The sequence below is a fragment of the Hemitrygon akajei genome, chromosome 29 (genome assembly GCF_048418815.1).
Source record: "Hemitrygon akajei chromosome 29, sHemAka1.3, whole genome shotgun sequence".
In the NCBI taxonomy this organism is placed as follows: domain Eukaryota; kingdom Metazoa; phylum Chordata; class Chondrichthyes; order Myliobatiformes; family Dasyatidae; genus Hemitrygon; species Hemitrygon akajei.
Window position 1 is genome coordinate 23,442,072 of NC_133152.1, and position 27,862 is coordinate 23,469,933.

Sequence of the window (27,862 nt, forward strand, 5' to 3'; positions counted from 1 at the left end):
CATGGTAAGCTACACACCAGTGATTCCTGCTCCCTAATGCTTCCAGCATGGACCATCTATTGCAGGTACCTTAAAGGCTGAAGAAATGCCATCAATGCTGCCTTGGAAAAATCCACAGAATCCATTGGTAGCATCCCCTCTCAGACCAACATCCCTAACATTTGTAGGCCATAGCCATTTATATATTCAACAGTAGATTAATGAAATAGACACTATTGACAGTTCTGTCATGGCAATAGTAGATTAAGGTAATGATTCAAAGATGTCAGGATGGCACTGTAGTATAGCAGTTAGCGCACCATTTCACAGCACGAGTGATCACCGACTGGGATGCAATTCCCACCGCTGCCCATGAAGCATTTATACATGTTCCGCATGATTCCATATATTTCTTTCGGGTGTTCCAGTTTCCTCCCACATTCCAAACACGTATGGTTAGGGCTAGTGAATTGTGGGTATGCTATGTTGGCACTGGAAGCACAGCAACACTTGACTGCCTCCAGCATAATCCTCACTGATTCGATTTGACACAAATGACGCATTTCACCATACGTTTCAATAAACGTGACAAATCTAGTCTTTCCTTCTTTAATCAAAGCATCCTTCAAATGGTAAACTCAGAAAACCCTAGAGCACAAACATGTACTGAAAATAGCAACTGGATTCTCGAGTTCCTCACATGCAGACCCCAGCCAGTTCGGACGGGCAACAACATCTCTTCCACAATCTCCATCAGTACAAGTGTGCCATGAGGCTGTGTGCTCAGCATCCTGCTGTACTCACTTTATACTTACGATTATGAGGCTAAGCACAGCTCCAATACTGTACTTAGGTTTGCTGACAACACCACACTTGTTGGCCTAATCAAAGATGGTGATTAATCAACATAAAGGAGGGAGATTGAAAAGCCAGCTAAGTGGTGCCACAATAACAATCTCTCACTCAATGTCAGCAAGACCAAGGAGCTGAGTGACTACAGGAGGAAGAAACTGGAGGCCCATGAGCCCCTCCTTATTGGGGGAATCATAGACGGAGAGGGTCAGCAACTTTAAATTCCTCAGAGTTATCATTTCAGAGGATCTGTCCTTTGTTCAGCATCCAAGTTCCATTACAAAGAAAGCACATTAGCTGCCAGTAGTGTAGTGACATCTACACCAAACTTTGAGATGAGAGGTTCCGGGTTCGAATCCGGCCATCTCCTTGAATGCTTTCCATCTATGCTGGTTTGGGCATCGAACTAGCAACAGCCTCATTTTTAAAAAAAAGACAGATGTTTTAAAAAATGGTAAGTTTGCAGCCTGATGCACCACAGGGTGTGGAGAGGAATAACACACACACACACACACACACACATACACAGAAAGAAAACACAAGCAGCACCCCTACTTTCTTAGAAGTTTGCAAAGATTTGGGATGTCACCTATAACTTTGACAAACATAAATAGATGTGCAGCGGAGATTATATTGATTGGTAGCATAATGGCCTGGTATAGAAACACCAATGCCCTTTAACAGAAAATCCAACAAAAAGTAGTGGATACAACCCAGGGTAAAGCCCTCCTCACCACTGCGTGCATATACACAGAAAGTTGCAGGAAAGCAGCATCCATCATTAAGGACACTCACCATGTAGGCCATGCTCTCACTTCGCTGTTGCCATCAGGAAGAGGTTTAGGAGCCTCAGGACCCACCCCACCAGGTTCAAGAACAATTATTACTCAACTATCAAGCTCTTGAACCAGTAAGGATCGCTTCACTCACCCCAACACTGAACAGATCCCACAGCCTATGGACTCACTTTCAATGGCTCTTCACCACGTTTTCAATATTTATTGCTTATTTATCTATCTATCTATTTATTTATTTTTATCGCCGCTGGTTAGTTTTTTTTCTTTCTGTATTTACAGGTTTTTTTTGCACATTGGCTGTTTGTCAGTCTTGTTTATTTATTGAGATGCAGTGTGGAATGGGTCCTTCCAGCCATTTGAGCCACACTTTCCAGAAACTGCCAAATTAACCTTAGCCTAATCACAGAACAGTTTATAATGAACCTACCAACCAGTATCTCCTTGCACTATGGGAGGAAACTAGAGCATCCAGAGGACACCCACATGGTCAAGGGGAGAACATACAAACTCCTTAAAGACAGTGGTGAGTCTTTCATTTATTGTTTCTCTTTGTATTTACTGTGAATGCCTTTAAGAAAATGAATCTTAGGGTTGTATATGGTGACACAAGTGTACTTACATAATAAATTTACTTTGAACTTTTGAAATGGAACCAGCTCAGTTAGGAAACCTCATTAGAATAGACAAATTGGGCAAGAGGGTCTGTACAGCTTTACAACTAAGCATTGCCTGTGGAAAATACATTATAAGTGGTGACAATGAACTAGCAAAGGCTAAATTTTAATGATTTAATAGTCAGCATAAAAATGCTTTGTGTTCCTTTAGGACTAAATAAAGTACTACATAAAGTGATTCAACTGTGGCTATTATTAAAGGAAAAGACTTATAAAATTGCCAAGAGTGATGAGCCTGGGGACCAGGAACTTTCAGTTTAGCACAGGAGGGCAAAGGTGTTGATAGGTAGAGGAAAGTAAAACACTAGAGTGGGATAACTAAGATATTATCAGAAAAAAGAGGAAAAAAGTAAATTATTGTGGGTTCTTCACATATTGAGACTAGAGAACTTCTACTGGGGAGCAAGGAAATGACAGAAAAAACATAAATGCTTTGTCTAAATCTGGTGTTTCTACCTACCCACATGGAGCTCACCACACTGATTCTTGGAGTGCAGATTCTGTTGCGAGAGGAGATACAAGCTGACCAGACTCTGGAAAGCTCAATCAAGTAGCAACCTCTTTGAAATACAGTACATACCCGCGAAGCTTAATTGACGATCCCCCTGATATGCATCTTTAGAAGGGACACACTCAAAATAAGGATGATCATTCAAAATAGCAAAGAGAAGGAATTTCTTCATCAGAAGTAGTGAATCCTTGGAACTCATTGTCAAAGAGTACCACAGAGCCTCAGTTGCTGAATAACTTTATATCATACTGTGAAATAATGGGCATATGTTTAGATATGAAAGACATCAAGGAATGTGGCTTTTATATAATAATGTGGTACCTGGATAAGGAATTAGCCATGGTTTGTTGAATGGTGAAGCAGGCATGAGGTATTAATTGGCCTGCTCCTGTTTCTATTCCTTATGCTCCCAATCCATCTGTCTGCCCACCATCTCAAGAACCACCAGCCAACCTCTGGATCTCATAAGGCTGATGAGGCAGAAGAACTGCAGTAGTAACAAGCCACTCTCAATCCCACAAGTATACCAAAGAACACAGTAATCATTGATGTTAGTTTCATCACTGAATCTAACACACTACAATTAAAAGGATCTTCATATGGTGGCTGGGTGGGTAGTTTAGGAACATAAGAAATAGAAACCCTGATGCAGGTTCCAATGCAAAATACCATCTATCCCTTCCCTCCACTGAATTCCTGACCCACTGAATTCCTTCAGAGATGCAGAAAGAGTGAAAGAAAAATGAAAATTAAAATAATTTAAGTGTCTCAGTAGCAGCATTATCATTAAATGGATTTGTAGCTGTACTGCCTTATCTAACAAACTATATCATCTTGATGGGTGATGCTAATAATGTAACCAGTTTATAGGCATCCGTTAGTCTCGAGAGACCATGGATTTGCACCTTGGGAAGTTTCCAGGGCACGGGCCTAGGCAGGGTGTATGGGAGACCGGCAGTTGCCCATGTTGCAAGTCTCCCCTCTCCACGCCACCGATGTTGTCCAAGGGAAGGGCAAGGGCCAATACAGCTTGGCACCAGTGTCGTCGCAGAGCAACATGTGGCTAAGTGCCTTGCTGCCTTAGCTGAGGCTCGAACTAGCGACCTTCAGATCACTAGACCAACGCCTTAACCACTTGGCCATGTGCATAGTAACCAGTTTATACAGGGAATTTCCATTACATATGCACATACAGGTTTCTGAGGTGATGGAGAGGACAGTTTCGCAGACAAGATTTTCATATTTACATACAAAATGAAGAAAGAGTCAGTAAGCATTAAAAAGATAGAATACGTTGATTTCTTGGATAGCCTAGGATTTTATTATAGTGGACCTCGTGGGGTTCAAAGATCCAAACTGAAAACGTGAACTCTCAGTTTCTAACTCTCAGTATTGTAGGAGCCATCATGCTTTCATCTCAAGAACTTTCAAATATGTCTTAAATACTTCATTCTTAAACAATCATAAACAGACACCAATTATTTATGCATTTCACACAGCCATCCATTTCACTTTGACAAGTAACAATTAAGTTCCAGAAACTATAGTACTTTAGAACATTTTGTGTGATACATAGCACTGAAATTAAAAGATTGAAATTAAAAGCAAAACACATAAAACAACATTGTACAATATTTGGAAACTAATGTATCAACAATTAGAAAACACACTCCTGAAGTACATTCTACTGCAATAGGCCTGACATTTTTAATGAGCTATAATTGCTGGTGCTGCAGTCACCGAAAAACAGCAACAGATGTGCCAAAGCACGGATTGTAAATCAACTCCTTAATGAAAACAAGTGATTGTGGGGGTCTATGATAGACACGAGAAAAAGTTATACACAAAAACTGCATAACATTTCTGTGAAACATAATGACCATTTTTAATTTTCAATTAAACATTTCACAGTCATATTCAAGCTATAACTCCAAAAATGCAACTGTTAATTATAATAAGCTATTACCTTATTAAAAAAGTAGCTGAGTGGTCATGCAAATTATTGCCAATGGAGCCAATTTAACAAGTGAGAGAATACAGCTGAAATTGTAGCTATGTCTCTTAATTTTACTATGCATCTTCAAATAGAAATAATCTATGGATTCACTAGGACAAAATTTCCAAAACCACCTGGCAAGATCGCTGTGCATCAGGCAGCCACAGGCAACTTTTTTGCTGCTGTGGTACCAGCAGCTGGTCCTGATTATGAGGATGTACGGGCCAAGGTACTGGAAAATAATCAGAAGGGTCAAGTCCTTACCATTTCTGACTGACCAGGCATCCACAATTTCCAAGATTCATATGGATGCAATTCAGTCAGACACAAAATGCTGAATAACAAGAAATGGTTCATAGACAGATAGCTCTGGGCATTATATACAAAATCTGGAGTTGTCTGTGCCCAAATCAAAGGATTGGAGGCCCAAAAAAATTACTTATGAAATGCTGCCAATTGTGGACCCCAAAATCCAAATATAAATTAATTCTATTATGCCTAAACTGATCTAGATTTACACAAGGATTAAATATACAAAAGGTCAATTCACCAGTAGCAGAAAGGAAACTTAAATACTGCAACCACAGGCATACTTTCCTCTGCAACATCAAGTCTACATATGGCTAACCAAATACAGGTGAGATTTAGTTGAATAACATGCACTGCATATTTTATGAAGATGTGGAAGGCAAGTTTGAAAAGCTTCAGGAGGTGAAGTAGTTCACATTCATTAGCAAACTATAGATATAAAGAGGTTTACAATATTTCACTGCAGTCCAAACGTTGCCTCAAAACAGTGTAAAACAGAATATATTGCAATCCCTTAGATATGCAGTGAGCTACAATGACTCGGATACCAAAAAATTGCAAGTTCATTAGCTGGCATGATTGCCCTATTTGTCTAGCAACCTGTATGAGCTAAAAATATTTATCCAAATTTATACACATATGAATTAGCAGAAGGTGGCTGTTTGAACTTTGAACCTGTTACATTATTAAGGTCATAGCTGAATCTACATTTGCACTTCTCTCTGATAACTTCTCGACTCCTTACTTCTCAAGAAACCATTTACATCTGCCTGAGAAACTCTGAAAGGTGTTCCCAGAGAAAAATTGTTGTGACTGTTTTAAATAGGGAGTTCCTTATTTCTAAACAGCGACCCTACTCTAGATTCTTCCACAAGATGAGACATCCTCCCACATTTATCCTGTCAAGATTTTGCAGGGTCTTATATTACTGTTAAGTTGCCTCTTGTTATGCTACATTCCAGTGGATACATGCCTAGTCAATCCAATCTTTCCTGAAAAGGCAACTTGGACATTCCAGATCTCAATTAAGTAAATCATATCTGAGCTATTTCCAATACATACACATGCTGTCTTAAGAACAATATGATCTAATGTTTCAGTAATCTCTCTCTACTTTTTGTTTTCTATTTCCTTAGCAATAAACAATAAGATTGTTAGCTTCAGTAATTAACTGAATCACCTACATACTGGCCTTCTGAAAATCATGCACTTGAATCCTCACATCCATCTGCATTGCAGAGCTCAGCAATCCCCCAATGAATGATTTTTTTTTTAAAAAAAAGTTCCTGCCAAAAAGGACAATTTAATGTTTTCCCCATTTTGACAAGAGTATTAATTACCACAATAATCTTTGATGCAGCACTTATCAAATACCTTCTGGTCCCCCGTCATCCATAATACATTACTTTTTCAAAGACAAATAAGCTGCTCAAACATGATTTCCTTCTACAAAGTTATGTTGATTTTGTTTGATTACCTTGAATTTCCCTTGGTGCCTTGCTAAAATGTCTCTTGCATTTTCCCTATGACAGAAGTTAAGCTAATTGGCCTGTGGTTGCCTGCTTTCTGTCTCCTTCCCTTTTTGAAATAAGGGCTTACATTTGATTTTTTTCCCCAATCTAACTGAACCTTCCCTGGATTGTGGGAAAATTAAAAATACACATGAACTATCACATTCACCATTATTTATAAAGATGACCTAGGAATAAGTCCATCAGGAGCCATGGAAGGGAAAAAGCAGTCAGACCACAGCTCTAACAATTTGCTCAATAGCACTTTCCTGGTGATTGTATTCTTGTTTTCCCTCGCTCCCCTCCAATGAATACCTTACAGCTGTTTCTGAGATGTTAAAGAGGATTGATGGAAAATATCTGTTCAATTCATCCTTTTTATCATCAATAAGTTCTCAGACTCATTTTCTACAGTGCTAAACCCCATTTTCTTGATCCTTTTCAAAAATATACACAGATCTGTTTTTGCATTCCTGGCTAGCTTTTCTCTCGTATTAATTTTTCTTTTCTTGGTAATATTTTGTCATTCTTTGCTGCTTTCTTAAATATTCTATCCTAAACAGTCTACTGAACTGTTACCTTTCTTTGCCATTTATATGCTTTTTCCTTTAATTCTATCAGACCTTTTTGATTAGCCATGGAAGGTGGATTCCCTCCTTTGTGGTTTTCTTTCTCACTGATATATATCTATTTTGTGTATTTGGCTCACCCTCAAACCCATACCTCTCCCTTCAAAATTATTTATCAACTTTAGAGTTATCAATCTGTATAGAATACCACAGATATTACTGCTAAGGTACTTGCAATATCTTGCTTCAGTGGCAACTGCTTGACATTTCTCAATGTAATATGCCCACGTTCCTTGTGCATTTATGGGTGACTGAGTCTGTTAATAGCAGCTGTTCCTTTCCTAGCCAGACTTTTGGTACAAGGCATGTGGTGTCCTAGTTAGCGTGGGGCAGAGATAGTACAGCCTGCCAAGCGGCTATGCAGTGGTGTATAGAAATACTGGAAACAGAATTTAGGTTTTCTATGCAAGTCCCTTCTTCAAAATCACAATGACAAAATGTACTTCTGTAATTAATATTCTAAAATCAACAAAATAGCTATATGCAAGCAATTACTTGTTAACTCATAGCTGTGGTGTCAAATTCCAATATTACAGTACATGCCATGAACGGCTACGTCATTACTATAATGGGCACGTCCTATGAAACTACAGTATTCTTTAGCTGATTTTTTTCCCCCCAAATTGTTTAAGCTTCCTCTCCTCTGCTTGAGTTTATGTCTAATTGCTACATTTACTGGAGCAAAGTAATAGTCAACTTCTCTAATTCCCTTTTTTCCAGATCTGGACATTGCTGGGAAATCCAAAACTTGGTGCTCATTCCTAACTGAGAGACTTGCTAGACCGTTTCAGAGGGTACTTAAAATGTGGATGGGTCACGAGACACAAATGGACCAGACTAGGCAAGGGTGGCAGATTGTACTATCTTGCAGGTTATTAATTAACCAGATCATTATTAAAAACAACCTGGTAATTTTCTGGGCATCATTACAAATGAATAATTCTCTTTTAATTCCAGATTATTATCTGCATTGAAACTGCATGGCTGCCAAAGGTTTCTGTATTATTAGCCTAAATCTTTAATTTACTAGACTGATAATTCAACTACTGCATCATCATTGTTCATTAAAAGCTTATTTTCCTAAATTGAGGGAAACATTTATAAACAGTTGCAAGAAAAAGTTTGTGAACCCCTTGCAATTACCTTGTCTGATCTTCATCTAAATCACAATAATAGATGAATACAATCTGCCTAAGCTAGTAACACACAAGTAATAGTATTTCACATGACTTTATTGAACACATTGTTTAATCATTCACAGTCCAGGCTGGAAACAATATGGGAACACTTGTATTTGATAACTAGTAGAACCTCTTATCACAGCAACAACCACCACCAAACATTGTGCTGATCAGTCTTGCACAATGGCATGGTGGAATTTTAGATCATTCCTCCATATCGGTTCATCAATATTTCTGGGATACCTTGCATGAACAGCCCTCTTCAGGTCATGCCACAGAACATTATCCAAGAAGCATTATGGAACATCCAGGTGGTCTTTTACAAACTTGAGACTTGCAGTAATGTTTCTTTTGGAGAGCAGTGGTATCCTTTGTGGTTTCTTCCATGAACACTATTCTTGTTTAGTGTTTTTCTTTACAGTCGACACATGAACAGAGACTTTAACAAGTTCTATATTTCTGCAGGTCATTTGCTGTTACCCTTGCGTTCTTTTTCACCTCCTTCAGCATTGCACATTGTGCTCTTGGTGTGATCTTTGCAGGACACCCACTCCTAAGGAGAGTAGCAACAGTACTGAACTTCCTTCATTTGCAGACAATTTCTCTTACTGTGGACTGATGAACAAAGTTTTTTGCTTTTGTAGCTTTTTCCAGTTTCATACATCTCTACAATTCTTCTTCTAAAGTCCTCTGAAAGTTGTTTTGATTGAGGCATGGTTCACATAAATAGATCTTTCTTGAGAAGAGCAGGTTCTGTCAGTAACATTACAGAGTGTCTTTTTTTTAAAAATGGGGCAGGGCACCTCTACAACCCACACCTTGAATCTCATTGACTGGAACACTCAACCCCAAATAGCTTTTGTTGAAGGCATTACTTCAGAGGTTCATATTTTTTGAACCTAGATTGTGATTGTTTAAATGGTGTACTCAGTATTGACGAGAAAAAGTATAATTGTTTGTAGTTATTAGCTTAGGCAGATTGTGTTTGTCTATTACTGTGACCTGGATGAAGATCAGGCCACATTTTATGAGTATTAATGCAGAAAACCAGAAAATTGCAAAGGGTTCACATATCTTCGTCTTGCAATTCTATCTGAACTTTCACATCTCAGTACATCCCAAAGTTCTACAGGCCGTGAAGTTCTTCTGAAGCATAGTCAATGTTGTAATGTATGAAATGCAACTGCCAATTTGTATAAAGAAAGCATCCATAGATAGTAATGGGACAATGATCAGTATTAGCAATGCTGGAAAGACAACTTTTTGGCACTCTTCAATTCCACTTATATTTTTCATCCTTCCTCTCCCTTCTTAATTTCCTTTTCAATTTCAGCTGAGTATTTTCCAAATTCTTCATCCTTCATCAATAGATCACTGGATAAATGACATAAGCTTCTTCTATTTTTAACTGACGCTATACAGTATATTTTTTTGGTAACCTGTCTGCTCCAGACTTGGGAGCCCCGAATTTTCTATTAATGGAAAGGTTTTAGTCCAACTCTTAATGCAGTATTCACATTTTTCTGACATTTATCTACCCCAACTCAACCATTTTCAGTCAACTGAAGATCATATCTCGGCAAATTAAATTCAGCCCATCTCTATGAACTTGTACACTATAGTCTTCCTTAGCCTTGATAATGCCAAGTCTAAGTGAGATGATCACTATCAAAATATTCTCCCTTTGATGATACTTGCACCTGGTTTGCTTAATTTGCTAATATGTAACATTTGCTGTATATATTTTTTTAAATCCTCTTGCATGTATCCAAATCTTATATTTTTGCTCATTTCTTTTCCCAGTTAGTCTCCTAGTGCTACCCAAATTTTCTGCACCTCGTAAATCTCCTAATATACTTGCTCTTTGATCTCCCTCCAATTATTTGTTGCAATGCAGTACACTTATAATGGTATGACTGTCCATTTACCATTTTGGTCCTCTTGCTTAATTTTCAAACATTGCTTGTTCTAATCCAGCCCGAGTCTCCTTTCTTGAGTTTTCTGGTGTACTAATGCCTATATTGGTAAAACCTTTAGCTCTTGCAATGAACCAGAAAGGAGCCAATTTCCACCAGGATCTTACCTTCATAAGTCCTTGTCCAACTCTCTAGCTTCCCTCCTCAAATTCTTAATCACAATTTCAAGAGTTAGGTTGGAAAGCAGCATCCATGATAATGCTATCTTGACTGTACATTCTCCTACCCTGCTTCCTATAAGGGTTTAATTCTATTCACCCAGTTTCTTCATCACATCTCTTCCAACAATACCACCTTTAAGACAAGTGCTTCCAATATTAAGACTGCAAGCCAAGTCACTCAGCCCACTGAGTCTGCTCCACGATTTAATCATACCCGATAGTTTTTCCAACTTAAGTGGCAGGTACAGATAATAGCATGGCACTCAACTCAAATACAATTTCAATCTTTACTTACCAAATCAATCAGATCACTGAGATTCTTCTCAATTTGTTGAGGTGGAAGGCGCCTCATCAAATCCAAGGCACAATCCAGTTGTCGTTCAGTCTAGGAAGAGTTAGATAAATACATATTAACAATAAAGTTTGTACTTGATGATAAATATAGTAAAGGGTAGATGCACTAATATAGCCACTGAGCTTTGTTCTGTGCTCACCAACATTTTCTGAGAGCAATAAAACACGATTAAAATTCCAAGATGCAAATCCAAAATTTCTCCAAGAACATGAAAAGGTAACAATATTATTCTATTCAGAACTCAACTATATATCTCAAACGATCATATTCCCTAGATTGTCTGGATTGTGGGACCTTGCCAAACAAAAAAGCTGCAACATTTCCTAAAAATGACTGTGGTTAAACTACAAAAGATGTGTTGGCTGCAAAGCAATTTGGGACTTTCAGATCAAAAGGCACTAATAAAGACAAGTCCTTTCACTTTCTTATCGGTCGATATTTTATTAAATATTTATATATGTTACTTTGCAGTCAATTAAACACAGAAATCAGAAATAATTGATCAGTGTGTATGGGAGAAAGCATTGCTAATCAATTGACACAACTTCACCTTTCCTTTCCCATTTCCATTTCCAGCATCTTAAATGCAGCATTAACACTAAAAAACAGGACGGCAAAATTAGTTGACCACAGAGTACGAATGAGATCCAATAAATATATAATCAAAGCACATGGATGCAGCACACGCAAATATCATTGGACAAGCTCACACAAGTGAATGACTGGCTTCGGCCAAAGGTCCTTTGAAACTCCTTTACCTATTCTAAGATGCAGCAACATCTTCAAGTTATGCATCATTCCAATGTCATTGGTTTCATGGTTGGATTTGGGATAGCAGCTGTTCTCTCTACTATTAGGTCCTATATCCCAAAAATGGATCTTGAAAAAAAATTGTCATACAGGTCCAAATAAGTATAATACTCTAGGAAAGATTTTTAATCAACAAATTTGCAGATAACACAAAGACTGGTGTAGTGGATAGCGAAGGCAGCTAACAAAGCTTGCAGCAGGATCTGGAACAGCTAGAAAAATGGCAAACAGAATTTAATGCAGACAAATGTGAGGTATTACATTTTGGGAGGATAAACTGGGAAGGACTTACATAGTGAATGACAGTGAACTGAAAAGTGTGGTAGAACAAAAGGATTTGGGCCATCCCAAATTATGGCAATCCATAATTCCTTGAAAGTGGCATCACAAGTAGATAGTATTGTAAAGAGCTTTTGGCACATTGGTCTTTATAAATCAAAGTACCAAGTACAGGAGTTGGGGTGGTAAGTCAAAGTTGTACAAGATGTTTGTGAAGCCAAAGTTAGGTACTGTTTGCAGTTCTGGTCACCTATCTACAGGAAGGATATCAAGAAGAGTTCAAAGAAAATTTACAAGAAAATTGCTGAGACTTGAGGACCTGAGTTATAGGGAATGGTCAAATGGATTAGGACTTTATTCCCTTGAGCTTAGGAAAAGAAAGGGAAATTTATTAGAGCAACACACACAAAATGCTGGAGGAACTCAGCAGGCCAGACAACATCTAGGGAAAACAGTACAGTCAAGACTTCAGGTCGAAACCCTTCATCATGACTGGAAGGAAAAAAAAGATGAGCAGTCTGAGTAAGAGGGTGAGGGAGGGGAAGAAGAAGCACAAGGTGATAGGTAAAACCGGGCAGGGTGGAGGAGGAAAAACCTAAACAGCAAAGAGCTGGGCAGTTGATTGGTGAATGAGATACAGGGCTGGAGGGGGGGGGGGGGTACAGAAGGCCATGGAAGAAAGAAAAGGAGAAGGAGCACCAGAGGGAGGTGATGGGCAGGCAAAGAGTTAAGATGAGAAGGGGGGGAAAGAGGTTGGGGACTAGTGAAGGGGGGAGGGGCATTAGCAAAAGTTTGAGAAATCGATGTTCATGCCATCAGGTTGGAGGCTACCCTGATGGAATACAAGGTGTTGCTCCTCCAACCGAGTGTAGCTTCACTGCGACAGTAGAGGCGGCCATGGACTGACATGTCAGGCAGAATGGCAATGGGAAATGGAATTAAAATATCTGGTCACTGGAAGATCCCGCTTTTTCTGCCAGATGGAGCATAGGTGCTCGGTGAAGTGGGGAATATCAACTTCCCAGCTCTTTACTTCACCCCTCCCCTCCACAGATTCACCTATCACCTTATGTTTCTTCCTCCCCTACCCCCACCTTCTTGCTCTGACTGCTAATCTTTTTTTCCTCCCATCCTGATGAAGCGTCTCGGCCCGAAACATCAACTGTACTCTTTTCCACAGATGCTGCCTGGCCTGTTGAGTTCCTCCAGCATTTGTGTGTGTTGCTTGGACTTCCAGCATTTGCAGATTTTCTTTAGTTTGAAATTTGATAGAGATGTACAAAATTCTGAGGCATATACATTGGATAAATGCAAATAGGCTTTTTCCACTGAGGTTGGGTAAGACTAGAACTAGGTGTCACAATTTAAGGGTGAAAGGTGAAACATTTAACAAGAACCTAAGGGGGAACTGGTGTAAGTGTGGAATGAGCTGTCAGCAGGTGGTGGATGTAGGTTCAAAAACACTATATTCAAGAGGAGTTTGGATAGTACATGATGGGAAGGGTGTGGACAGCTATGGTCCAGATGCAGGTCAATGCAGACAGATTGGGCATGGAATAGATGTTTTGGTGTTATAGTGCTCTATGCTTCTTCCAGTAAGATGGCAGCAGACTTGATTGCAGCAGCCTCTCTGGGATCAACAAAAGGTGCAAAACTTTGTCTTAAGCATTTTTCGTGTGATTATAAGACCCCGTTGGACACTGGCAATACAAAATACCACAAGTGCAGTTCATTGGTGAGACCGAAGGCGGGGAAGCTGCATGGCCTCAGTTGTTGTGTGGACCTGGCCCTCATTGTGCAGCGTCGCCTGTGACAGCCACCAAAGGGAGGTGGCACTAGAGGTGGTGTGGGGCACAACAGGCATACTGGAACCCGTGTTGGATTGGCATCTGACTCCTGCAGGCTGGCTCTCCCACCAAGGCTGCTATTCAGTGCTCACCCCCTGAAAGATAAGATGGAATGTTTTCATCTCTGGCTGACCCAGTGCGAGATGAGGAACTATTGAATGCTTGCTTTTGCAGAAACATGGTTCTGGGACAACATCCCATGGACCATCAGTTTTGAGCCTATGCCACTTAGGGTCTTGTGCTAATATTATTTTGTGACTGTATGTGCTTTCATAACTATATGTGGTGTGTTGTGTGTGACTGTATGTACTGTGTTTTGCAGAGTAGGAACGTTGTTTGGTTTAGCTGTATACATGTGTACAGTTGAATGACAATTCAATTTTAACTTGATACTGTAAGAGGACATGTCAAAAAACTTGGAGAAAAATCTTTCACTTTTAACTGGAAAGATGTTTAATTTGGAAAAGTTGCAAAGGTTGTACAGAACAATAAGAAACATTTTAAAACTGAGTTCTCTCCAAGTCTCAGGATGATAAAGATAGTTAACATGCTAAGTATCCAGTAGTTGGGAGCAGAAGTACTGAATTCTTTGATGAAAAGTTACACCTTTAGACAGCTTTATTACAATAGCAATGAAGGGAAAGAACAAATAAAGCAGAATCTTGAGATACAATTGCAGAACTTGAAACAATTTTATTAATTGATTGTCTGCTGTAGAAGATTGCACTATTCTACAAAATGACAACTCTCCTCCAAGTTTCTGGCAAAAAAGTGAAACTATTATGTAAACCTATAAGAATGGTTTGGAATATATCACAGTTACAAATACATAAAATGGCTCCCATGACACTAAGTTCCAACATGTCTGTCGAACAAACTCCCCACTCAAGGCTGCAAAGCAAATTTAACCAGTTGAGCAGCAAACTCATTCTCTGGAATGTTTAACGTGCCAATGCCTGTACAACAGCAATGATACACAGGATCTATTCCAGGTGTGTAACTGATTCTTGATCCCAGAAGATATACTGGATCATTTAGATAAATATGGGACTTTCTGTGCTCTTTAAATTAAGTGCAGTGTTGCACCAAATTGAAAAATATAATGGATAATAACTGCCCAAAGGCACAGCTGTACTTATCTAATTCATTTCCTGTCCTGCAGTGCAATTTTATCCATAAATCCTATTATATTCTCTCTACTAAAATAATCTGGAACGATTATCAACACCTTAATATCTACAAGTACATACTAACGTCTACTCAGAAAAACAGGGCATACACTTCAGCTAAAAAAAAAACAACACAGGAATTCAATATACGCCTTTGACTTCTTCAGCTAAAATTTTCACTAATACAATTTAGTAGTTGAAAACAGCCAACATGGGAACATTTTCATAAAACTCAAGTTAAATCAAGAAAATGCAAGATAATTGCCATTCCAGATAATGAATTGGTTGATTTCACAGATATCCACAAGTCAATTTAGACAACAAGTTGCAAAATTCACACAAAAAAAACACTTAATATGGTAACCATACTTCCAGTTTCAAAATGAGTGGCATCAAAAAAACACATTCATACTGATAAGAACAATTACTAATAATAGAGAGAAAAGACTAGCTCCATGATTCATAAGAATGAACACAAGTCGTACTTCTAAATTTAATAATATGTAACTCAGGATTGGCCTGTACAGATTTTGGGACAATATGGAAATTTCAACAGAAGTAAACAGCATATGTTATTTAAAGGATGAGAATAAAGTAAGTATTTTAAGGGACAATGGCATGCATACAAGCTAATATATATTCAAGCCAGTAATAAGCACACAGATAAAGATCCATAGTTTTAGATAAATAATTTGGTGTTAGCTTAGACAGTAACTGGAATACTAGAATTTACTGCAGAGCATCTGGACTAGGATTCTACTTCAGTGATACTACATTCACACAGAAACATGAAGAATAACCTCAGGCAAAAGAGGAAGATTTAAAAATATCTAAATGGGAAGGAGAAAGAATGTTCTCCTTTGTTCTATTTCACAACTTGAATGAGATAATCTAGTAAAAGAAAAAGTTGCAACTGTTAAATACAAGATTAAATAGATTTACCTCTGTTCTTCTGCAATTTTTCCACAAGGTTACTTATGAAATCCCTGCTCCACAGTAGTGGATATTAAAACTATACTTACTAACAATGAGACATTAGAAGTTAATTAGTGATCACTGCAGCGATGTCATCCAAAGACTACACCCAGCAGCAGCAAAATGTCACAAAAGATGAATGGAAATCAGGTTAAGAAAAGCATAGAGATAAAATTTCATTTGAAACAGTGAGCTCCAAGACAAAAAGATCAATCACCAATATCAAGGGCAATAATTGCTGGTTATACAACCAACTGAATCAATAGATTCAAAACATGCAGAAGCATGAAACACCTGACTGTCCAGTAAAGAGCAAGGCCAAAAGTAATTTATAATTTATACCAGGATAATACATGTTGTAAAATAGATAGTATATTAATATATTAGCAGGGTGATTTGCCCTGCTAATACAATGAACAGAGTCAGAGGATTTGGGCCTACTCCGGGCTGCTGCAGTTATATCAAGAACTCAATTTGATTCAGAATGCTGCTGTTTGCTTCTATTGTTTCCATGATTTGTGATGTGTTTTTTTTTCTTTCTCTGTTCATTGGGTGTTGGTCTTTTTTAAAAAAAATTGGGTTCTTTCAGGTTTCTTGCTTTGTGACTGCCTATAAGCAGACAAATGTCAAGGTTGTACAATTTATACATTCTTTGATATTAAACATACTTTGAATATATAACCACAATAAGACCACTGTTGTAGGCTAAAGCAAAGGTGATGATGAATCAGCATATAGGAAGGAGATTGAAAATCTGGCTGTGGTGCCACAACAACCACTTCTCAATGTCAGCCAGAGCAAGAAGCTGACTATTAACTTTAGGAGGAGGAAACTGGAGGTCGGTAAGCCAGTCTTCATTGGGGCATCAGAGGTAGATAGGGTAAGCAACTTTAAATTCCTTGGTGTTGTCATTTCAGAGGATCTGTCTTGGGTCCAGCACAAACTTTCTTCAAAGTTTGTGAAGATTCAGCATGTTATCTAAAACTCAGACAAACTTCTATAGATGTGCGGTGGAGAGTATATTGATTGGTTGCATCATGGCCTGGTATGAAAACACCAATGCCCTTGAATGGAAAAGCCTACAAAAAGTGGTGTATACAGCCCAGTCCACTGGTAAAGCCCTCCGTACCATTGAGCACATCTACACAGAGCACTGTTGCAGGAAGGACCCCCACCACCCAGGCCATGGTCTCTGCACTGCAGCCATCAGGAAGTATAGGAGCCTCTAGACCAATACCACGAGGGTCAGGAACAGTAATTATTCCTCAGTCATCAGGTTCTTGAATCAGAGCGAATAACTTCACTCACCCTATCACTCAACTGTTCCATCACATTCCAAGCCCATCACAAACTATGGACTTATCTCATGTCCTCAATATTTATTTATTATTATTATTTCCTTTTCCCCTTTTTGTATTTGTAGTTTGCTGTCTTTTGCACATTGGTTGTCTGTTCTATTGGGTGTGGTCTTTCATTGATTCTATTGTGTTTCTTGATTTACTGTGAACCCCCATAAGAAAATCCATCTCTATCTTGATTTTCTTGTTTTGGGTCACATATGGTGACAGATCATTTTCTCTTAATGTTAAAAGGATTACACAAAATCAAAAACTACTGGTTGCAGATACTACATTAACAAAGCAGTTTAATAACAGGTGAAACCTTACATTCCCATTATCTAAGAATCATCATCATTAAGCACCAAATCTCCATAATGCAGCAAGCAGGTTCATGGCAACTCTTTGCAAAGCAATTCAGTATGTTCCATTCCTCTGCTCCCTTCCTGAAACCTGAAAATGAGTTTCCTCAAGTGCCAATGCACTTCACCTTTAAAGTCCTTTATCAATTCTATTCCCATCACACAAGCAGGGAACTTCAAACCAAAACCACTCTACAGAAAAACATTTGTCCTCAAATTCTTGTGTAAATTTTGCTCACTTTAAACTCTATCCACTGATTCTTAAAGAGTTCCTTGAGAGAAGAAATTTTATCTAAGTCCATCGTAATATTGTAAATGTCATCATTTAATGAAAAATATAGTGCAATTTAAAATTGTATGAAGAACCAGAATCTCTCACTGATAGCAAATATGAATGATATTTATACTGTATATAAAATATTTTAATCTCTAAGCGAAAAAAATATGCCCCACCATACACCCATGCACAAAAGTGGACTCCTACTTAAACCACTACTGTACTTCTTCCCATTCAAAGGCAAGGTGATCACTAACACAGGAGATTTTGCAGATGTGGAAATCCAGAGCAACACACACAAAATGTTAGAGGCACTCAGCAGCAACTACAGAAATGAATCAACTGTCAACTCTTAGGTCTGAGACCTTTCTTCAGGACTGAAAAAGGGAGAAAGACAGAGGGGAGGAGAAGGAGCACTAGCCAGATAGTGATAGATGAAGCCAAGTGGGTGGGAAAGGTAAAGGGCTGGAGAAGAAAGAATCTAATAGGAGAAGAGTGTGGCCATGGGTGGAAGGGAAGGAGGAGGGGCTCTGGGAAGAGGTGATAGGCAACTGAGAATAGGTAAGAGGCCAGAGTGGGGAATAGAAGGAAACAGGGAAAGGGGAGGAAAAATTAGAGGAATGAGAAATCTATGTTCATGCCATCAGGTTGGAGGCTACCTAGATGGAATATGAGGTGGGTGTGCTTCCACTGAGAGTGGCTTCATCATCACAGAAGAAAAGGTCATGGACTGGCATCTCAGAACAGAAATGGGGATAGGAATTTTAAAGTGGTTGGCCACTGGGAAATTACACTTTTGGCAAATGGAGAAGAGGTGCTCGACAAAGCAGTCCCTCAATTTACACTGGGTCTCACCAAAGCAGAAGCAGCCACAGCAGAAGTACCAGATACAAAAGTCGAAACCAACAGATTCGCAGATGTTGCCTTACCTGGAAGGACTGTTTCAATGAAGCTAAGGGAGGGAATGAACATGCAGGTGTAGCACTTCTGTCGGTTGCAGGGATACTCACCAGGTGGAAGAATAGTGGTGGGGAGATATGAATGAACAAAGGAATCATGGAGCGATCCTTGCAGAAAGCGAAGAGTGGGGGGGGGGGGGGAGGTAAAGATGTGTTTAGTGATAGGATCCTGTTGAAGATAGTGGAAGTTGTGGAGAGTGAGGTGTTAGATGCAGGGGCTCATGGGGTGTCAGGTCAGGACAAGGACGAGAGGAACTCTATCCCTGTTGAGATGGGATGAATGTGAATGTTTGGGAAATGGAAGAGGTGCGGGTGATGGCAGCATCAATGGTGGAGGAAGGGAAACCCCTTTCTTTGAAGAAAGAGGACTTTTCTGATGTACCGGAAAGACTGCCTTAGCCTGGGAACAGATGTGGCAGAGATGAAGGAACTGAGAAAAGGGAGAAGAAGGGAGAACTGAGAAAAGCCTTTCTACAGGAAACAGGGTGGGAAGAAGTGTAGTCAAGACAACTTTGGGAACCAGTAGGTTTATAAAAGATGTCGGTAGGCAGTTTGTCTTCAGAGATGGAGACAGAATATTGAGAATGGGGAGAGAGGTGCTAGAAATGGACTAAGTGAATTTAAGGGTAAGGTGAAAGTTGGAGTTGATTAAATTGACGAACTCAGCATGGAGTGCATAAAGCAGCACCCAATGTAGTTGCCAATGTAGTATAAAGTTGCACCGATGCAATTCTTCATTCTCTTTTCTCAGTTCCTTTATCTCTGCTGCACCTGTTTGGGACCCTGAATGAAGGTAAGAGAGGAGGTGAATGGGCGGGTGTAGCATTTCTATTGTTTACAGGGATATGTGCCAGGTGGGAGATAAGTGGGGAGCGACGGATTACAAGGGAATCATCGAGGGAGCGATCCCTGTGGAAAGCAGAGAGCGGGGAACTCTATCCCTGTTAAGGCAGTGGGAAGATAGGGTGAGCATGGTTGTCTGGAAAATGGAGGAAAATGGAAAAAGGGAAGCATCAATGGTGCAGAAAAGTATATAAATCACTATTTTTAAGGTCTTTATAGTGAGTGGAATCCCTATTGAGCATTATCTTAAGTCCATCTATTGTTGAAACTTGTGTGCTTTTGTTGACTCAATTATTCCTGTGAATTTTCTGGTTAACCAGCACTCCTTTCCCCCCACCCCACCTCAACAACATCCAGGTTCCTCAAAAACTTTATTACAGATATCCAAAATTTGCAATAAGTCCCATGAACTATATGATCACAAATTATAACCAACTTCAAGGCAGATAATGTTTCAATTTGCACACTGTCAGATTGAGCACCAGGCTACTACCAATGCAGTAAATGTTTACATTTCTCCAATTCTAATTTCAACCACACTCTGATTAATCTCCAAATGTTGTCATTACACCCCACTAGTGTCCTAAATGGAACTCTTTACAAGGACAATCCTGATATAACAACCTAGTTGAAAGTTAAAAATTTTTAATCAGCATACATGTCACCACATACAAAACTGAGATTCTTTTTCTGCAGGCATACTTAGCAAATTTATAGAACAGTAACTGCAAACATCAGGAACTGTTAACTGCAAACAAATTGCACAAATGCAGATATAAATAATTAGAAATAAATAATGAGCATGAAATAACAATATAAATGAGTGTAAAGTGCTTTCCTCACAATAATATTTATATGATGGGTCCAGGACAGGTCCTCTGAGATATTGACACTCAGGAATTTAAAGTTACTGACCCCCTCCACCTCTGATTCTCAGATGATTACTGGCTTATGGACCTCTAGTTTCACTCTACTGAAGTCTACATCAAGTTCCTTGGTCTTTTTTGAGTGAGAGGTTGTTGTTATTACACCACTTCAATCAAGTTTTCAATCTCCTTCCTGGATGCTGATTCATCACTCCCATTGATACAGCCACAACAGTGGTATCAGCGGCAAATTTGTTTATGAAGCTGCACTTAGCCACACAGTCCTAGGTGTAAAGTGAGTAGAGCAGGGGGCTAAGTACGCATCCCTGCAGTGATCCTGTGATGATGGAGATTGTGGAGGAGATATTTTTGCCAAACTAAACTGACTGGGGTCTACAGGTGAGAAAATCCAGGATCCAATTGCACAAGATAGTATTGAGGCCCAGGTCTTGGAAGTTTACTGATTATTGTTGAGGGGATGATGGTGTTAAATGCAAGCTGCAATTGATAAAGAGAATCCTTATGTATGCATCATTGCTGTTTAGATGGTCCAGGATTGTTGAACAGCCAACGAGATAGCATATGCTGTGGACCTGTTTCTTTGCTAGGTGAATTGGAGCTCCTGTCACCATTCAGACAGGAGCTGATGTGCTTCAATACCAGCCTCTCAAAACACTGTGGATCTAAGTGCCACAGGACAATGGTCATTTAGACAGGTTACTGCAATCTTCTTAGGCACCGGTACAATTGAAGCCTGCTTGAAGCAGGGAGGTACCACACACTGCCAGAGCAAGAGGTTGAAGATATCCATTAATACACCAGCCAGTTGGTCGGCACAGGTCTTCAGTACTTGGCCGCGTACTCTATCCGGACTGGATGATTTCCTTGGATTCACTCTCTTGAAGGCAGCCCACATGTCATCTTCAGATACTAAGTCCAAAGAATCAACGGGACACATGGGATTGTGTGATGGTTCGTCTCTGTCCTGGTAGTCAAAGCGAGCACAGAAAGCATTAAGCTTAACTGGAAGCAAAGCTCTGCTGTCCACTGTGTCACAAAATTTAGCTTTGTAGGAGGTTATGGCCTGCCACAACTCAGATATTTTGTCACAGTTTTGAGAACCCTGGTGGAAGCAATCACCTTTTCTGCATTTCTATCATAAAATCTCAACTAGTTGCAGACAAATCTCTTTTTTTTTTAAACCCAAAGAACAGCTTTGCACTTTACAGCAGTTATACCTCACATTATTTGAGGTGCAATGATCATAGGTGTGAGAACAATGGTTGTTGTTAATGTTTAAGCCATTGTGGCTAGAAAATATCCTGAAAAGGATGGGTGAGCAGCCAGAAATCGTGGTACGTATTGGTACCAAGATAATAGGTAGAAAAAGGGAGGATGTCCTGAAAAAAATACAGGAAAGGAGGGAAGTGAGAAGCAAGACCTCAAGGGTAGTAATCTTGGATTGCTGCCTATGCCATGCGACAGTGAGGATAGGAATAGAATAAGGTGGCAGTTAAATGCATGGCTGAAGAATTGGAGCAGGGGGCAGGGATTCAGATTTCTGGATCATTGGGAACTCTTCTGGAGCAGGTGAGACCTGTACAAAAAGTACAGGTTGCACTTGAACCCGAGAGTGCCAATATCCTTGCAGTGGGGGATGGGAACCAGTATGATAGAGCTGAGGATGAGCCAGCGGGTTTACAAGTAGATGATGTAATATGAATGCAAGGAAGGACAAGCCAATGATTGGGTACAATTGCAGAGAGAGCAAACAGTTAAGTTGTACCAGAGGGGCAAAATTCATAAGGGCAAAGAATTAAGGACTCAAGGTGCTGTATTTAAATGCACGTAGCATTTGGAATGAGATGGACAAACTCATGGTGCAAGTAAGAGATTGGTTGGTATGACGTTGTGGGCATCACTGAGTCATGGCTGAAAGAAGGTCATAGTTGGGAGTTTTACATCAAAGGACATACTTTGTATCAAAAGGACAAGCAGGAGGACATAGGCGGTGGTGTAGTTCTATTGATAAGAGATGAAATTACATCTTCAGAAAGAGGTGACATAAAGTCAGAGAACATTGAATCTTTGTGGGTAGAATTAAGAAACTGCAAGGTTTAAAAAAACAATATGGGAATCATATATATCCCAAATTGTAGCCAAGATGTGGATTTGAGATAGCAAAGGGAACTGGAAAGGGCATGTGATAAGGGTAACCTCACAATTAAAGGGCAATTAAGGTAGCAAAAGTGAATGGGAAGTTGGATGATTGGGAAATTTTTAAAATCCGACAAAAGGCAACTTAAAAAGCTACAAGAAGGGAAAAGATTAAATATGAGGGCAGACTAGCTGGTAATACAAAGTAGGATACTAAAAGTTTTTGTTCAATTATATAAAGAATAAAAGGGAGGTGAGAGTTGATATTGGACTACTGGTAAATAATGCTGGTGAGGTAGTAATGGGGGAAAAAGAAATGGCAGAAAAGGGTTCCGGTGATGTCATAATCTGGAATGACACCTTAAAATTGCTGCTCCGGAAAAACGCTTATTTTGCTCCATTAATCCACTAAATACAAGTTTTCTCGAAAATATCTGAACTGGTAAAGGGGGCAAGAATGGGGAAAAGGAATGGAGATTAACAAAAAGGATCACTGCGGAGCCTGTGGATGAGGGGGTTACAATGAGCGGTTCTCCTACACGAGCACGTGGTAGTGAGGCTGACACTGGTCCTTGTTCAAACAATGCAGCAAATTTAGAAAAAATTCTGGAAGAGATAAGGGAATTCCAAAAAGACATAAAACAGCAATTAAATGATATCAAGTCAGAGCTCACTAACGTTAATCAAAAAACAGCAGTGGCAGAGACAAGAATTGAAAAGGTGGAAAATTGTGTTCAAAACATGGAACAGAAATTATGTAAGATGATAAATGTGTTAAATCAGCAGGAAAATAAGCTACTCGACCAAGAAGGAAGGTTACGACGTAAGAATATCAGGATATATAATGTTCCCAAAGGAGCATTGTTCCACCAAAGGTTGTCTATGGTGGAGTTTGTAGAAAACTTGCTACCGGATACAATGGAGCTTCCCCCGATCATGCCACTTGACAATGAGAGAGCACACTGCGCGCTTATCCCGAGGCCTTCTGGAGACAGGGAAGGTAAGCCACGGTCAATAATAATCAGATGCCTTCAGTACAAAACCAAAGCAGAGATTCTGCGCAAGGCCTGTGGAAAGAAGGTGGTATTTTTGAAAGGGAAATTAATATATTTTGATCAGGATTATCCCCCAGCAGTCCTGCAGAAACGCAAGGAATATTCTGAAGCAAAGCGAGTATTAAAGCAAAGAAAAATTAGATTCCAAATTCGATACCCTGTTAAACTGCGAGTGGTTTATGAAGATTGGACGCAACTGTATCAGACCATGGAAGAGGCGACTGCAGCCATGAAGGACAGAGGGTTGCCCGTCAGCGTGATCAAACCAAGGGAAAGGCTGGCTGAGCAGTTAACCCGCTCTGCTTGGGAAATAGTGAGAGAATCGAGAAAGCAGGGGATGGGAGTAGAGTGAGAGAAGAATATCAGAAAGAGACTATGAGTTTTCAGAAGACAGCCCTCGCCCCCTCCAGAAGAGCCATAAGGTCTAATTTCAAAGGTGTTGATAAGCTAAACGGAAGCAAAGATAGATGGTGTTATACTTATCTCAGGAAGCACATACTACAATGTGGATTTTATATTACTCAATTATTTTATTTTTTATTCATTCATTCACTCCTTTTTTCCCCCCACCTAAATGAGAATATATACATGGGAGGAATGCACAAGGAAGTCTTTTTTGTGTAATGGACATAGATTTTTTCACTTACTTTTATGGGTACTGCAGTGGGGGCCCACAATTCACAAGTAGGAGAGGTTATTCCCTATGGCTAGACGTTTCCTCTAGCTCAACTTAGGGTAATCTACTAGTGACCTCAGCCTTCGTTACCTTTTTTCTCATTCGTGTTTCTTGATTCTTATTTGTTCAGGGAGTAGATTGATTGTTCGATTCTGCTAATTTCAATGATATACTGACAGATAAATACATATGGCTAAGGACAAAGTAAAATTCATTTCTTTTAATGTCAATGGGCTGTTAAATCCAATCAAATGCAGTAAAATTCTATCAAAAATGAAGAAAGAACAAGCCCATGTACTATATTTACAGGAAACTCACTTAAGTGATAATGAGCATGGAGAACTAAAGAGAATGTGCTTCGCTAATTTGTTTTTCTCCTCAAATAAATCAGGACATAGGAGAGGAGTTGCTACTCTCATCTCAAGCAAGCTAAATTTTGAAAAAGTATTCTAAATGGGAGATAAGGAGGGTAGGTATATTCTGGTAAGGGGGAATATAGACAGAAATTCGATTACTCTATTGAATATATATGCACCCCCTGGAAGTGTTATTAGTTTCTTCCAGAAAATTACTAATATTATGGTAACAGAAACAGAAGGTCTCTTGATATGTGGGGGAGACTTAAATTTACAATTACAACCAAAGTTAGACTCTTCCAACAGAAAAACCTATGAAACAAAATCCTTACATAAGAAAGTTAACACACTTTTTGAGGATGTTGGTCTAATTGATAAATGGAGGGACCTTTTCCCCGACAGAAGGGATTACATTCATTGTTCTGCCCCCCATTCTTTATATACAAAAATAGACTATTTCATAACATTTTGAAAAGATAAAGACAAAATAAACACCTATGGAATTGGGACAATAGATGTAAGTGACCATGCACCTATATATCCATCTGTTGATTTTGACCTACAACCAAAGAATACTATTTGGAAACTAAATTCAAGTCTACTCAATGATCTCTATTTTAAGGAACAAATTTAAAAAGAAATTGGTCTTTACTTAGAATTCAATGATAATGGAGAGGTTTCACCTCCCATTCTATGGGATACTCTGAAGGCTGTCTTAAGAGGGAAAATTATAGTGATATCTTTGCATAAGAAAAAAAAGGAATAAAACATTAGAGGACTTACAAAATAAGCTGAAGGAACTAGGAAAAAAAAACAAATTGAGTTTGGCACAGGATATATTAGAGGAAATTTTTAAAAATTAGGAAAGAAATTAATAGTTTGGCTACACAAGAAATCAGGAAAAATCTAATATTTCTGAAACAGAGACACTATGAAAGTGGATCTAAATCTATGAAAACACTGGCATGGAAACTGAAAAAAGATAGCAGAAAATACAATTCATAGAATTAGGGATCCAAGAACAAAAGTGATAAAAAATAAGCTAAGTGAAATTCAAGAAGTTTTTGAAGTGTTTTACAAAACTCTATATTCCAAAGTTCCAGCAGGAAGCATAACCCAAATTGACACCTTCTTGAATTCTCTGGAGTTACCTACTTTAAACAAAGAACAAAATAGAACGATGACTGCTGACATAACTGAAGCTGAACTAAAAACCGCAATTAGTAGGCTTAAATTAAGCAAGTCACCAGGATCAGATGGATATACAGCAGAGTGGTATAAAGAATTTTAAAGTAAGTTAATTCCTGTTTTACTCCCCACACTGAACTGGGCTCTAAAAAAGGCGCAAATGCCACCCAGCTAGGAGGCGGCGATAATCTCAGCTATACCGAAAGAAGGCAAGGATAAAATGGAATGTGGGTCATTTAGACCAGTATCTGTTCTTAATGTAGAAATTAGATTATTTACCTCCATCATGGCCAAATGATTAGAAGAGTTTCTACCCACACTGATACATAACGATTAGACAGGTTTTATACAACAACGCCAAACAAGACAATATATGAAGGACACTTCACATTATGGATCACATACAAAAAAATAAAATTGAAGTGTGGACACTGAAAAGGCATTTGATTCGGTTAATTGGAATTTTCTTTACAGAGTTTTACATAGATTTGGTTTACATGACAGTTATTAAAACTATACAGGAACTATATGACAATCCTACAACTAGGATTAAAATCAATGGTTAATTATCAAATAGCTTTACGCTAGAAAGGAGCACGAGACAGGGTTGTGCATGGTCACCGCTACTCTTTGCATTATATCTGGAACCATTAGCTCAATATATCAGAGAAGATGAAGATATCAGGGGAATTACTAAAGGAACAGAGCATAAATTGGCTTGTTATGCGGCTAACATTTTGATCTATAAGGGCAACCAACACACTCTACCTAAATCAAAGCAATCCTTTGAAAAATATGGTCAATTATCATGATACAAGATCAACATAGATAAAACCCAATTACCTTCGTATAACTATAGCCCACCAAGAGAAATTTAAAGTAGATATCCCTGGGCATGGCAAACAAGAGTCTTTCAAATATTTGGGCATCATTATGCCAAAAGATTTGGCAAAATTATCAGAATGCAATTATCTGCCTATATATTAAAAAATTAAGGAAGATATAACAAGATGGAACCTAATTCCTTTTTCAGTCTCAGTTCAAGGATTGAATCCATTAAAATGAATACATTGACTATTATATCTCTGTCAGACCCTACCAATAGAGATTAACCAAAATTAATTCAATGAATGGAACAAAATGTTATCAAGATACATAAGGCAAAGTAAAAGGCCTAGAGTTTGTCTCAAAACTTTGCAATTAGTCAAAGAAAAGGGGAGATGGGGCCTACTTTCTCTTCGAGATTATTATTTTGCAGCACAGATGAGAGTGCTCAATGGAAAAACATTGAGGAGAGGATACTTTCCATCCTCATACAGGCAATGTTGGCTGATAACAACCTACGAAGTTACATAAATACTATTGATAACACATGGATGAAATGGACTCTTAAAATATGGAAAACTATAAAAGAATATAAACTAGAGGGAGATGTTGCAATTCTTAAATGGTGTGCATACGACTCAGATTTTACGCCGAATAACCTGGATGCTAGATTTACGGACTGGACAGCTAAAGGAGTAACAGTTCTTTGCAATATAATGAAAGAAGGAACACTGTTCAATTTTGAAATGCTTAAAGAGAAACACCTATTAGAAAAACAAGACTTTTATCGGTACTTGCAGATGCAACAGTATGTTCATAGGAGGGTTAAAAACGTAACCAAGGCAAATACATATATGATAGAACTATTTAGAAAAGCATATAATTCAGATAATGGTAGTAGAATTATTTCAAGCATGTATAAGGGTTTGTCAAATCTTAAAACACGTTCG

At 38.8% G+C, this 27,862-nt stretch overlaps 1 protein-coding gene across 2 annotated transcripts in view; it reads right to left on the reverse strand.

Moving 5' to 3' along the window:
* capzb (capping actin protein of muscle Z-line subunit beta) overlaps positions 1-27,862 on the reverse strand; it is a 115,704-nt gene that overhangs the window by 58,379 nt on the left and 29,463 nt on the right. For both annotated transcript variants that reach the window (XM_073031881.1, XM_073031880.1), the window contains exon 2: positions 10,872-10,961. In XM_073031881.1, coding sequence (XP_072887982.1) covers positions 10,872-10,961 — 90 coding nt within the window. The remainder of the gene's footprint in view (positions 1-10,871; positions 10,962-27,862) is intronic.